This window comes from Mytilus edulis, chromosome 11 (assembly GCF_963676685.1).
Source record: "Mytilus edulis chromosome 11, xbMytEdul2.2, whole genome shotgun sequence".
Lineage (NCBI taxonomy): Eukaryota > Metazoa > Mollusca > Bivalvia > Mytilida > Mytilidae > Mytilus > Mytilus edulis.
In genome coordinates, this window is record NC_092354.1 from 46999271 (window position 1) to 47015039 (window position 15769).

Below are 15769 nucleotides of genomic sequence, written 5' to 3' on the forward strand. Positions count from 1 at the left end.
AATAAAGTAAAACACAAACTGTTAATACTGCATACACTATCATGAAAAGTACTCCCACTACTATTTAAATTTTTTGATCAATTAAAACAATTAAAACATTGTCTTCCTGACAACTGATTTGAATTTAAAGTTCCTTCAAAATATACTATTATTTAGCTAAATCTTTTAGAACACCAACAAGACTAGTTATAAGTTCACATCTTTCACGATGTCTCCTTTCATTGGCTTCCTGTTGTTGATTGGTTTGAGACTCAAAAAAATCTTTCATTTCTTCAACATTTGTCTTTCTCTTTGACTTGACCTTCTCTGCAAAAACAATAATAAGTATAAATGTGATTTTAAGTGACAGGAAAATGAAACTAGAGGCTCCAAAGAGCCCTTAATCGTTCACCTGCAGTTTAAGCCTTATAGATCGTTTTTTTGTTTTGCTGAATATTTTTTTACTTTGAAGTTTCTTTCTACTTCTTACTGTTTTTGAAAAACAGCCCAAACTGGTAAAAATTATTGTGGTAAAGTTTGGTTGTGATTGGCTGAGTAGTTTCAGAGGAGAACATTTTTTATAATTGCGGACGGACGGACGACGGACGTACAGTGATGCCAATAGCTCACATGGCCCTTAGGGTCAGGTGAGTTCAAAATGTAAAAGGAAGGAATAAGGTGTGTACATCAAAATGACAAATAATGCTCAATTATATATACTTGAAGTATGCGTAGCAGAGACCCAGTAGACAATGGGTCCCTAATTGTGTAGAAAAGCCCATTGGTCCTTTTGAAAAAAGAAGAAATATCATGAAGAATCATCGAAATAGGGAATATGTCAAATAGACAACAGCTTGATCGATAAAGAGAATAAATGACCAAAGTATTCACGATTCTCTCTTTCACTGGAGATCTCTGACCTGGCCTACTATATAGACAATAATAGTACATTGACTAGACATATACACGATATAAGGACGAGGCTTAGAAATGCGGGAAAATTCGAGTCTTTTTCTATTTTGAATACCATATCTAAAATTTTCGAAAGACATGTATGTACACTGTTATATGAATTCCTTAACAATAAAAAATTGTTACATATCGCCCAGTCAGGTTTCAGACAAGGTCATTCCTGCCAAACAGCGCTAACTAAACTAATTGACGAATGGTTAAAATATTTAGATAATGGAGAAATAGTTGGTACAGTGTTTTTAGATTTCAGTAAGGCTTTTGACCTTATTAACCATGCCATACTTCTAGAAAAGTTAAAATTTTATCATATCGGAAAACATATAATAGATTGGATAAAATCATATTTGTCTGACAGACAACAAGAAGTCCAATACGCTAACATTAAATCTGATAAATCGTTTGTAAAGTATGGAGTGCCTCAAGGTTCTATTTTAGGTCCGCTGTTATTTTTAATATATATAAATGATTTACCACTTCATGTTAAACAATCCAATATGGATTTATATGCTGATGATTCAACATTGCATTTTCATGATAAAAACATTGAAAAAATAAACAGCATATTGCAAAATGATTTAAATACTATACAATCTTGGTGTAACAATAACAGTATGAAAATCAATGCACAAAAAACTAAGTGTATGAAATTGGGTTAAAAAAAAAAACTTAAACAACTATCAGAATTATGTATTACCGTCAACGAAACATGTATTGAGAATGTCCATTCTTTCAAATTACTTGGAATAGACATTGATGAAAATTTAAGCTGGGAAGATCATGTTGATCGTATATGTAAAATTATCTCATCTAAAGTATCACTTTTATATAAAATTAAAGTATATTTGCCAATACACACAAGGCAACTATTTTATAATGCATATATTCTACCATATATAGACTATTGTAGTTCAGTTTGGGGAAATTTATTACAAAAAGATTCAGATAGAATCATAAACTTCAAAAAAGAGTAGCAAGAATTATACTGGAATGCGATATTTCTATTCCATCTAATTTCATGTTTTCTTCTTTAAAATGGCTATCTTTTACCAAAAGAATAAAATACCAACAATCAATTCTAATGTATAAAATTGTAAATGGGCTAACACCTGATTACTTAGCAATACTAAATATTGATGATGTGCAACGCCACAACTTACGATCTGTCTCTAATACTGATCTTTTTGTTCCAAGACCAAATACAAATTTTTATAAAAAATCTTTTCATTATTCTGCAACCAAAGTATGGAATAATTTACCACTCGAAATAAAGAAATGTCCTAATGTGGAATTATTCAAGAAACATAGTTATAATCATTTCTTGAAAATTATATGCAAGTCAACTAATTTGTTTTCCTCTAACAAAACTATATCAAATATTGTCATTTATTACCCTTTGTATATTTCAATGATTAAATTGTGTATATACTAGTAATATATATTGTAAATTAATGTATGAATGTATGAATGTTAACTGTATGCATGTATTTTGTTTGAGGGCCTCAATGAAAATTAGACTATTTCTAATTGAGTTACCCTCTTTAAATAAAGAATTTATTATTATTATTATTATTGGCAAGGATTTTCACCGTTTCGTGCCGAATCCTTATATCGAGTATATGTCAAGTCAATGTACTATTATTGTGTTTATACTGCAACATTAAAAAACACAATTTAAAGTAATATTGATGGGAGAAAACTGTGATTTAAAAAGTGAAGATGTCGACGTTAATTTGGAGCGAATCTGTACTTTCTTGTAACGTCATGGACACATTAAAATTTCCAAAGAAACATATTGTTGACGTCATAGACAAGGCTTTAATGCCAGTGACATATTATCACTTATGAATATACTGTCAATGCAATTTGGTTGCTCAGATAGAAAGGTTGCAGTATAAATAATTTGATTAAGGGAGAAATTTATGCAACATACAATTCACTTAGTAATGCCTTGATTTATTAAAGAGGAATAAAATTTACTTCATACCCATTTAACATCCATTCCGGCATCCTGGGTGAAATTTATACTCAACATATTTATAAGGGTCTTTTTTCAGAATAAGATATCTTGGAGTGGTCTTGGGAAATAGAAGTAGGTACATTATTCTGGTAAATGCCCAAGGATTTTTGTTGTAAGTTCCAGTCTGTCTGTTCATTATATTTTGAATAAAACCTTTCCTGCAGGACATTTCACCAACACAATGATGGTGGGAACCCTTCCACTCATATCTGCTGAAAGGATCATGCTGAAGCTCTATAATACAACATATCCATATAGGGATTGATGATAAAGAATGCAAATGAAAATTTATCACCTGAGGGTATCATTAATAATGAAGAAATATTTTTAATGGCAAAGTTAAAAATTAAATAAATAATGTGTTTGAAGAACTTGGTGCTACATGTATACGATTCCTTATTATTCTAAAATGTAATGAATATCATCCACATTTGTTCTTATATTTTATAGAGATTGTTAGATCACAAGTGACATAAATCTAAAATTAGTGGCCTTACATTCTTAACAGTTCAGCATCTAAGTTGAGAAATTGCACAACAGTCACCCATGAGCTGACATGTATGATATTTATAATATTTTCATGTATTAAATTGATAATATGAATATAACTTTATATACCTTTTAGAGTGTAAGTCATGTACTGAATTATGGTGGTTTTTTAAGTGTAATGAATACAAACCATTCGGAGTTGGACATAACTTTGCCTTTTTTGGATCCGGTTTTATGCTTCTATCTTCTTCCTCTTCTGAAGAAACATCAATACCATTATCCTCTGCAATGATAAAAATATAGGCCAGGCCACCCTTAAAAAATTGTTTGTTTGCTGTTCCCTGACTCACATATTTAAATATGGGTTGGTAGGTTGGAAAATTATTTTATTTTATCGATTTAAAAACTGCGGCGCATCTAACTATTCAGACAATAAAAATAATTCTCATTTCAAAACAGCAATAAAATTATTTGGGTAGGGCCAATTTTTCTGGGTCGGTAGGTGAACAGCAAACAAACTATATTTTATATCCAAGGTTTTATCAAAAGCTAAGGCTCTATTTATAGAAATAAAAATTTTAAGCCATTAATAGTGATGAAATAATGAGACTTTTTAAATCAATTCAATAAATTTACAAGCTTAAAATATTCTTCATAATCACATGTTTAAGAGAGTAAAATTTACCATGTTGTCGCTTTCCTTTATCACATTTAAATGAATCCATTGTTATAACTGGCTTGACATCAGGCTGGCTTTCAAATATCTCCAACTCTGGAGGCATTTCTGTGTGTTCTTCTCCTGATTTGTTCAATTTTTTCTGATGTCTGTCAAATTTTTCCTTTAGGCATTTAATTTTCAACCTGCATTGTTCTCCTGTAAATTTCACATCTAGTTCTTTATTAACAAGATCAGCAATAGCTCCCCATTTATTTTTGATTGGTTTTTTGGATTCCTCAAAAGTTTTATAAGTATCTAATAGGAATTTTTCATATCTCTGATTCCACTGTGTCTGAGTTTGAGATGTGGAGGTAGGTGCTTTACTGGTGGAGGTAGGTGCTGTACTGGTTGAGGTAGATGCTTTACTGGTGGAGGTAGGTGATTTATTGGTGGAGGTAGGTGATTTATTGGTGGAGGTAGGTGATTTATTGGTATGTACAGCTTCATCTTCTAACATTGGTAGTACTGCTTGTTCAACATTAGTTATCACAACAACTTCTTCTTTTGAATTTTCCATTATCCTAACCACTTTTGCAGAAGTTGCAATATCTGAAAAAAAATTAATGCTCAAATCATACAGAACAAGCTTTGAGAATATAGTTATTATACCATTTCAATACAATTTTAAAAATCAAAATATAACATTGCAAGTAGTCATTAACCAATGTTTTATAAACCAAACCCAATTCAACCTTATGCTTTACTTTTGACTGGATACAAGTACAATGTATATGCATGTAGAGGAAATCTTTTGAACACCAACAACAATAATATATCATCACTTACATCAAACTCATGGTTTTAACATGTTAGCCATAATTTGTTAAAAAAAAGGAATGTAAATGTGATATTAACATGATTAAGTATATACATTTGTAAAGAAATATAATTATATACCCCCACTGTCTAAAAGATTTGATATGGCTGGAGTTGTTAAACACACTCTGGTCACTATACAGTTTTCATCCTTATTGTGTATTCTCAGATGAATTTGAACAAGCTCCTCTGGAAATCTGAAATTAACACAATCATATTCATTAATTTATTGATAGTAAATGTATGTTGCATGCCAAAGACTGTGCAAAAAGAGGGACATATACATGTGAATATATAATGATGAGGGCCCTGATGGGGGAGGGGGGTCCCATCACGATTCACAGAAAGTAAAAAAATGGTGGCATGAAGCTGCCATCGCGTTGTCGTGTTGTCGAGATAGTTATCACAACAAGTCGACTTGTCGTCTTATATTATGGTGGCATACAGCTGCCATCGCATTGTCGTGTTGTCGAGATAATTATCACGACAAGTCGACCTACTAAGTCGACTTGTCGTGATAGTTATCTCGACAACGCGATGGCAGTTATATGCAAACATACGGAAGCGTATATTACCCTCGTTTTAATACTTATAATCCATGAAGGCGATATAACTTTTAGCGGGAAACTGCTTTATTTCTCATTACTGCGATTTATTTTTTTCGACAAAATGCCTAACAAGGCATTTAGGCGCTTTGTTTTTTATCGCCTTACAAATAAATCGTCTTAAATAACGCGACATATTTTCAAAACGAGAAAAAAAATTACGATTAATTTATAAGTCAATAAAAATATCATGCAATAATAATAAATTGCCTTTTTTTTTCTTATTACTGCGATTTATTTTTTTCGACAAAATGCCTAACAAGGCATTTAGCCGATTTGTTTTTTATCGCCATAAAAATAAATCGTTTTAAATAACGCGACAAATTATCAAAACGAGAAAACATTTTAAGATTAATTCATAAGTCAATAAAAATATCATGCAATAATAATAAATTGCCTTTTTTTCTTCGATATATTGTTTTATAAAGCAACAAATTGGTTTAAATTAAGGCGAGCAACGGGAAAGTTTTCAGCTAAATCGAGATAAATATGGCACGATTTTAACCTGTTCATTTTCATTTTGATTTTGGAAGGACCAGGTCGCCATCACATTTGGGCATTTTATTTCAAGCAAATGGAGGTAAGATAAGAAACAATTTATTAAATGAAATATCGCCGCGATATAGCCTTGTTGTGCTCATGTGGCGTTAAACAAACAACAATCACTCAATCAATCAATCTTTAAGTTATTGTTGTAAAAAAACTTCTATAAAAAGGCTTTTACACGTGTCTGCCGTAGTATACACACGTTAGGGGAATTAAGTTTTTGGTGCATAAAAAACCCAACCCTTTTTCCCCAGCTGTGAAAGTATAATGGTCGCTTTAAAAAATAATCAGGTTTGACTATAAATTAACATAGGGTGTCACGAAATTTACGTTGAAGAGAGCCAGTCGAGTTCTAATTTTTTTAATTCACAGTTGCGGCAAAATAAGATCCTTTGATGTTTTAACTCTGAGACACCACAAATTCATTTGAACTATATAGACCCCCTCCCCCCTATATAAAGTTCCAATGACTGTTCTTGTGACTATTGTTACTTTGAAGTTTTCAGTGAGAAAAAAAATCTCGTGCAGTACTAAAAAAATGACGGGGCAGATTAATTATTGTTCGGTTAATATAAAAAAGAAGATGTGGTGTAATTGCCAATGAGACAACTCTTCACAAGAGACCAAATGACACAGAAATTAACAACTATAATAGGTCACCGTACGACCTTTAACAATGATCAAAGCCCATACCGCAATGTTTTTGTATGTGCAATACACAGTACAAAGACGACACATTTTATCAGTGTTTCGGCTGTTTTCTGTTCTTTAGTCAGGTTGTTGTCTCTTTGACACATTCCCAATTTCCATTCTCAGATTAAGTAAACAAAAATTTCCCTCTATGATATATATAAAAAAGATTTGGTGTAATTGCCAATGAGACAACTCTAAACAAGAGACCAAATGACACAGAAATTAACAACTATAGGTAACCGTACGGCCTTCAACAATGAGCAAAGCCCATACCGCATAGTCAGCTATAAAAGGCCCCGAAATAACAAATGTAAAACAATTCAAACGAGAAAACTAACGGCCAAATTAATGTACAAATAAATGAACGAAAAACAAATACATGTAACACAGCAACAAACGACAACCACTGAATTACAGGCTCCTGACTTGGGACAGGCACATACATACATAATGTGGCGGGGTTAAACATGTTAGCGGGATCCCAACCCTCCCCCTAACCTGGGACAGTGGTGAAACAGTACAACATAAGAACGAAAGAACATGACACAGAAATTACCAATTATAGGTCACCGTACGCGTACGGTACAAAACCAATACCGCATAGTCAGCTATAAAAGGCCCTAAATGACAAATGTAACACAATGAACAAAACATAAATATGTAACACAACAACAAACGACAACCACTGAATTACAGGCTCCTGACTTAGGAGAGGCACATACATACATTATGCGGCGGGGTTAAACATGTTAGCGGGATCCCAACCCTCCCCCTAACCTTGGACAGTGGTGTAACAGTACAACATATAGGAACGAACTATAAAAATCAGTTGAAAAAGGCTTAACACATCAGATGGATAGAAATACATCTAACAAAAACAGAGTGGCTCAGCACTTATACATCCCAACAACAAAAAGACTATTGGGGAATATTGTCCCTTGTACACTCACAAGCTCGTGCAATAATATTAAATTCTACTCCGGACAATTCCCCAATATTCATACAATAACCCTACATAATATAGGATTCGTTTTCTGAGACAAGTGCCTGTGCCGCCATATATACATGTCTGGATCACAGGGGCCGGTAACATACTGTTTGAAAAAAAAATGTTTACACTGATATGTAATAATACGTATTATTATACTTTACTATAGTAACCACTATAATAAAATAACCTTCACAAATAACCCCTCTTTCCCGCGGGTAACTGCGCATAGGCAGAATAACTGTTAGGGAATATGCACGTTGTCAAAATAACCCCATATTTCCCGCGGGCAACTGCGCGTATGCAAAATAACTGTGTGGGAATGAGCGCGTAGGCAAAATAACTCATTTGGTGGCAATTTGCACGACGTCTTTCAAATAACAACTTAACGTTCAGTTCAGTATAATAATACAGTTATGGCCTTTATAAAAGTTAATATCCAAAATTATTAAATCTCGAAAAAGATTATTTTCCCTCGGTCCTACGGACCTCGAGGAAAATAACTCTTTTCTCGATTTAATAATTTTGGATATTAAAACTTTTGATGAAGGCCATAATTGTATATTATTACATATCAGTGTAATTTTTTTTTCAAACAGTATGTTACCGGCCCCTATGATATGGATCATGTGGATGATCGTACCTGGGGACAGTCAATACAGATCGTTTCATTCCCCTTTCACCGAATATTCCTCTGTGAGTTCCATCAAATGCGCTACAGTAGATATGTATAATCAGGTATATTTTAGTTACTATAAAAATAACAAAATAAATAACATATGTATATAAATTGAATATCCGAATATTTTGTTTTGTGAAGGAGGGCGCACAAGAGAATATATATATATATATATATATAGTAGTATGATTTCTGTCTTTGGGGGCCACGGGGGGTAACTTCGATTTTATTTGGTAGGAGTGTGCCATTTTTGCCATTAAAAACTGTACCCATTCTTATATAGCATACACTGAAATTGGGAAAAAACGAATGTAAGGAAAAAAATCACAGGAAAAAAGTCACATACAAAAAAATCAGGGATAAAAAGTCAGAGGAAAAAAAGTCACAACTTTATTTTGAGATATTTTGTCTGCTTTTTCTTACAAAACTTATTTTATTTAAATTTCTTTTTGATTTTATTAATAAATAAGATGTTGTTCAACTTTGTATTCTTTTGTAAAGGGAAAAATTATCTTAAACTGAATAATTATAGCTCTTTATCATTTAAGCATTGTGATAAAGATTGAACTGAATTTTCTGCAATATAAACACTTGAAACTGCTTGAGAGAGGGAATTTATTTGCATCCCAAAAAATACAGAATAAGAAAAAAAGAATCACATGTAAAGAGAATAAATAATAATACATTGTGGCCTTTACATGTAGATGATTTCCAACCTTTTGAAATGAAGAAATACAAAAATTCTATTTCAATCTTTAAACAAAACTTATACACATGTAGACAACTTCAATGGGAAAAAAAACAATTCACCTGTACAGGTAAAGTACTGATGCAGGATAACATTTACACACCTTTTAAATAAATAGATAAAAAATAATGAAACTGATTAGCTTGACCACCAGTCCATGGTTTATGACCCCAATAAATGGCCAACATCCCAGGTTTTATGACCCCTCAAATAAATGGTCACCATTTGATGCGACTATAGCAGATGTTGACCATATACTAAGAGTTTGTTCCAGGTTGTACTCTGGGTTGTACTGTAAGAGGGAGGTAGGGGGTCTCAAGAATTTTTTGGGATGAGTTTTTTATTTTCACTTTTTGCGTGGTGGTTTATTTTTTGTGCACACGACCATTTATTTTCAACCTCATTTAAAACTAATTCCCCTCTTGTCATGCCAGATTATTTTTTTCCTGACAATTGGGCTCACGTTATTAGGGCCCCGCCAAAGGCGGGTCGCCCTATAGTGATCAGTCCGTCTGTCCGTCGTACCGTCCGTCCGTCCATAACAAAATCTTGTCCGCTCCATATCTTGAAAACCGTTATTTTTTCAAAGTTTATACTTCACATTTATATTGACCAACACCAGAGGGTGTGTCATAATGTATGTTCAACTTTGTAGGTCAAAGGTCAAGGACAAAAACTTAGGTTTTAGTATAGAACCCCATGTCCTATGGGAAAGATCCTGTCCGCTCCATATCTCAAGAACTGTTATGATTTCAAAATTATACTTCACATGTATATTGACCAATACCAGAGAGTGTGTCATAATGTATGTTCAACTGTGTAGGTCAAAGGTCAAGGTCAAATACTTAGGTTTTGGTATAGAACCCCATGTCCTATGGGAAAGATCCTGTCCGCTCCATATCTTGAGAACCATTATGATTTCAAAGTTTATACTTAACATACAAGAGTTGTGTCATAATGTTTGTTCAAATTTGTAGGTCAACGGTCAAGGTCAAAAATTTAGATTTTATTATGGAACCCCATGACCTATGGGAAAGATCCTGTCCGCTCCATACCTTGAGAACCATTAGGATAAGTTTGTACTCGACATGTTTATTAAGCAACAATTTTGTAGGTCAAAGGTCAAGGTAAAACACTTACAGTTGGGAATCCCATGTCCTATGGTAAAGATTGTGTCTGTTATTGACAGCGGGCCCACAGTGATGGCTCCCAATGGCCATCTCACTGATATCTAGTTATTTTCAGCTTTTTTCAGGACAAGTTATTTATTATTCAAAATCCTCCTGGCCCTCAACATGGTCGTCCCCTTAAATAGTGTTTGAAGGTAGAATTTGCTAGATATTTTAATTTTTCTAATTTTGCCTTTTATAAAGAACTTCTAATATGAAGCCTACATACTTTTAAGCATTTTATCAAATTACTTTGAACTCATTTTCAACTTAGTAAAAAAACTTGAAAAGTTGTATCCCTGTGTTTAAAAGTAATAAAAACTTTTTAAATGCATTTTTAGCTCACCTAGCCTAAAAGGCCATGTGAGCTTATGCCATCACTTGGCGTCGTCTGTCATCCGTTGTCCGTCGTCGTAAACTATTTCAAAGATCTTGGATCTTCTCTGAATCGCATTTATCCATACTCATAGTTGACTAAAGACTATATTATCATACAAAAATCACGTTTCTATACATAGAAGTCCATACATAAAGTATACCTGAGTTTGATTGCATTTTTTTAAGGACACAGAGAAGACAAAAATACCGTTAAAGATTTTTACGCATGACAGGAGGATAAGAAAAGGTGTATTTGCCTCTTCATTTGCAGATATGGTCAATAAATGTAAGTTTATACTGCTATGGTTTGAATTTGAATAGTAATAATAAACAAAACAAGAAGCTGGACATCCAGGGTGATGTATTGCCATCAACTTTGTCCTCTGTCCAACTGTCTCATCTGTTGCAAATTTTCCTTTAAAGAATTCTTCTTTTGTGAAACCTCTGAGTCCATTAAAAATACCTAAATGTAAAAATGCCCTACCCTACTAGTGAGGCTACCTAGCTAGAAAATAGCTGCCTACTCAAAATCTTTTATTGTCCTGATGTGAAAAGGTACACAATGCTTATTACCATTAAACACAGATCAGGTTCGAAATTGGAGAGTGTCACTTTAACTGTTACTGAGTTATGCCCCTTTTTAACATAAAAATTGCTAAATCTGTGGTTTCCAATCTCTAACGTTCTGTAGTTTGCCTCAACCAAATATTATGAAACTTACATACAATGCTTATTACCATAATACACAGATCAAGTAGTGCCACTTCTATCGTTCTTGGGTTATACCCACTTATAAACATAAAAATAGCTATAACTTTTAAGTTTCCGATCTCTAACTTAAGTTTGCTTCAATCAAATATTATGAAACTTATACACAATACTCATTATCATAACACACAGATAAACACACAGATAAAGTTCCAAATATGTCAGTGTCAAATTTACTGGTTGGTTAGTTATGCCCCTTTATAAACATAAAAAAACCAAAAACAAATATATTTACATGTGGGGGCATCTGTGGCCAATGGACACATTCTTCCATTTTTTACAACTCTGTTAGAAAGAAAAAGGACACAATATATATAAAGATTGTCTTAAATTCTAATGAAACAATTATCAAAATCCATCTAGGATAAAGATTGTTCATGAAGTAAGTAAATTGGTAGGAGCAACACAGGTCCTGTAGCAGTCTGTCAAAATTAAATTACTAAATATTAAATGAGCATGTCATTTGTTTAATTTTTGGAATTGGGATCATTTGCTGTAATTTACATAATATAATCACATTTATATGAATAAAGTCATTTCTTTTTAGGTAAGGAAAAGTTTACTATTGCAGAGGGCAACCATATAACATTTGTTCTAAATGAAGATGGTGTGGAAATAGATGACGAATTTTTTTCAACTCTCACACCAAACACAATCCTCATGATTTTGAACGAGGGTGAAACATGGAACAAGCAGTTTGGTATGATTTTTAAGTTTTGTTGTAAATTTGCATCAAGATGGTTAAAAGGTTCAAAATGGATGTTATAATTGCTTCCAATGTGCTTAATTATAGCATGGAGTTGTTGTAAAGATGAACAAACACTAAAAGCATCCAATTCTTTATTTTGTACGACCATAAACAAATGTCCTTAGCATTGTTTATAGACTTAGGGGATAACATTATTGTATTGTATTTTAACATCAATTCTCTATAAGAATCAACCAACAGGTGGCCACCAAAAAAAATTGAGAAAACTTGAAAATGTATTTTTCCATGCAATATAGTTGTGTTATCACTAGAAATAAAGAAGAAAATTTGATTCTATCATGATTTCTTTGTTGTTGCTAGGGACAAATTTTACCTTAGCAACCAGCTAAATTTTTTTACTCAAAACTGATATTCTATATTTATGAAGATAAATTGCACTTAACAATAATATTTTTTCGTTTACTGGTTGTTTTTCAGTATTTGTAACCTTTAGTTTTTCTCACTTACACTCTTTCCGCCATCTTGAAATGAAAATGCGCCGCCTTCGCCTGAGTCCTGAGACAGGCGAGGGCGGCGTAAGCCGTTATTGCGCGCGCATCCAAAATTTTGTGAAACAAGTGCACCGGGCGTTCGCCACCGGCGAAAGGCGTACGCCTTTTTCCGGAAACAAGTAGGACCTTAGTGAAATGTCCACCATTTGTTTAAATATTCCAGAACTAACAACGACAAAAATATATTCATTCTACCTGTGCAAATCCGACTATCATTATGGCAGCATACGTGGTTACTATATATTTGCATTTGATACCTGTAAAAGTATAATCATATAGCTTCTTAAACAATTATATGTTATTCGACTATCCAGGACTGAGGAGTTGCGTTATGCCTTTAGTACAAAATTATTTATGTTGATTAGAACGAGCATGCCATCAATACCCATGTGAACAATTATTTTCAAATGTTCAGTTCATCAAACCTCTATGTCTTATTGTGTTATAAATGAGGCGTACAGCATACATCATTTAAATAATTAATCCATAAGTTCACGAAACCCTTGCCTGGTTTTCAATATAAATGGTGCACTATTATATAGATTTATATGAATCTATCATGTATACCCTTCCCTTGTACAGTTTAATTTTTTTTGGTCATGTATTGTAATATCAAATAGTTCAATGAAAAAAAATCACCACAACTATTAGTACACTTCAATTTAAATTAATTGTACTGCTCCTCGGGGCGTTTTGATTGACAAAGAAAAATTGTTCAGTATGTTTTTAATAGCCAGTATTTATTGATGGAAATGGCAGGCATCTTCCTCTGGTTCCATGGTTCCCTTTGTCATCCGTGAAATTTGAATCCTTTCCATTGAATCATAATTCTTTTATGTTTTCAATTTGTTTGTGGTAAAAGAGCTCCTCTATTTCAAGTCTTTTTATACATCAAGAAAGATCAAAACTTGAACATCGTGACTAGTGAGACAGACATCAAACACACCTCAAATTGAAAATACAGCTGCTCCAACTCATAAGGCATTGAAGCCATCTCATAAAAATTCATTCCATCCTAGGGAACTATCTACGTGGGCTGCTCGGGTTGTTGTTGTTTCGACTGAACATGGTTGTCATTTTTAAATAAAGGTGCATTGGAAATTGTTGTGCAAATCCAAATAATTGTCGAAGTAGATGTGGTGGAAACTGAAATTTTTAAAAGATTCTTTATAAATTATGAACTCGTGAAGAGGAAATTAATTTACTAATTTTATGTACGAAATTATTAAACGTGTTGTTTCATTTTTTTATGATTTTCAGATTCGTTTCTTCTAGTTAGAATTACTTCACACATAAATTTACAATAGTTTGATGGATTAATAGAAACCATTACTAGTATATATTCTCATTTTATCGTGATGCGGGAGTGTACTTATACATCCCACATAGCATTACCAATTAGGGAAAATATGTTAAAGGTTTATATGCAAACGGTATCTGTTAATTCTGTTGCAATATATAACTGAGTGCATATATAATAAAGAACGTCATGCATTTATGTATTGCTCAACATTTTGTACTGAAATTGTCACATGTTTATATTTTACTGTTACATTGACAATTTTTGTCTCATTTGTTTGTAAAGATTGTTTTTTTACTAAATATTTTTGATGATATATGTGTTTTACAGCTATGGTGTATCACGTGCCATATTTCTTGGAAAAGTACAGATACCTGCACGATATTGGCGTTGCTCAGTTAAAAAGAAAAAATTATGACCAAAGAATGGCATATTTTGATAGCACCAATAGATATGGTGGAAACACAAAAAGAAAATTTCACAACAGGTTTAAAAGTATAGAAATTTATCTTGCCAATCGTCGATATCTTCAATATGTGGCCTTTTACTTGTTTTTCTTCCTGAAAAAACAAAACAATGATTTTTGTGTCTTAAAACTTAAAATTTGTTTCACTAAAGATTGAATGAACCAAACAAGGTTGTTAAATAAATTAAGATTTGCTTCCCTTGATACATTATTTAAGCCAATTGAATATTTTATTTGCAGATACTACAGCGATAAGTACATCTTCAATCTTCCAAACTTTCTGGGGAAAAACACATAAAAGTAAAGTGTATGAAAAAAGCAAGGGGTGTTTAGTTTTACATATAAATTTTAAGAACAATGCAATGAATTTATATAAATTTAATTCTTTTTGTGCATTACTGATGTTTTACAATAGAGTATTTAGGACCCCTTATGAAAAAGTCTATGTAACTGAAGTGAAGGCACTTGAGGTCATTTGTTGTGATATGGGTTCAAAGGTCTTTTTTTATATTTGTATTTTAATGTAATGATGTCATTGATATTATTTTGATGTATTTGCCTGTGACACTACTTAGTATTATGGGTGTAATTTGTATCTTAATAATGTTTTTTTTATAGAAGACTAAGAATTAAAAATGACTAATAAGTTAATGTATTTTATTGAGGTGGTTGCTGGTACGTATAGTCAAAATATTTTTTTTTATGATAGAAAAAGCTCAGCTCTTAAAAATGTCTGGATACATACTGGAGGCAATATCATTTAGAGAAAATTTATTGAATACTGTATGTTCAGAAATTATTGTGTGCATTTGTTGAAGAATGGACTAAAATGTGAGACCAATTATTGTCATTTCAGTAAAACCTGCATGCAGTTGTATGTTTCAGATATAATAATGCGAGTCCTTATTATTGAGATACACATGCAGTGGCATCATTTGCATTAGAAAAAAACTCTTAATAATTTCTGAATTTACAGTATTGTGTGACTGTTCGAACCATCATGGGCAATTTCCTTCTTTTTTTTTTTGTTTCGAATAATTCAACTTAATTCCTTTAAAGAAAACCACAGATTTATCGATAAAATGCCGATTTCGTTAAGGTAAGCAAGTTAAAATTGCCCGTTTCAGGCGTCACACAGTGACTTTCAGGACCCCCCCTTTTTTTTCTTGGAGTTCTTT

At 32.6% G+C, this 15769-nt stretch overlaps 1 protein-coding gene and 1 long non-coding RNA gene across 3 annotated transcripts; one reads left to right on the plus strand and one right to left on the minus strand.

The window, feature by feature from the left end:
- Window positions 1–32: 32 nt before the first annotated feature.
- On the minus strand, window positions 33–12956 carry LOC139495695 (uncharacterized). The gene is made up of 5 exons (XM_071284028.1): window positions 12782–12956; window positions 5073–5188; window positions 4143–4724; window positions 3648–3740; window positions 33–306 (listed from the first exon to the last, which is right to left on the minus strand). Exons 1-5 carry the CDS (start codon window positions 12793–12795, stop codon window positions 149–151), a joined length of 963 nt encoding a protein of 320 aa, XP_071140129.1. The 5' UTR covers window positions 12796–12956; the 3' UTR covers window positions 33–148.
- On the plus strand, window positions 7581–12609 carry LOC139495693 (uncharacterized). 2 transcript variants are annotated; one of them, XR_011657433.1, is made up of 4 exons: window positions 7581–8218; window positions 8423–8561; window positions 10984–11083; window positions 12113–12609. It is a non-coding gene; the product is annotated as an uncharacterized lncRNA (long non-coding RNA). The 2 variants fall into 2 exon arrangements; XR_011657432.1 differs by having other exon boundaries at window positions 7581–8561.
- Window positions 12957–15769: the final 2813 nt, after the last annotated feature.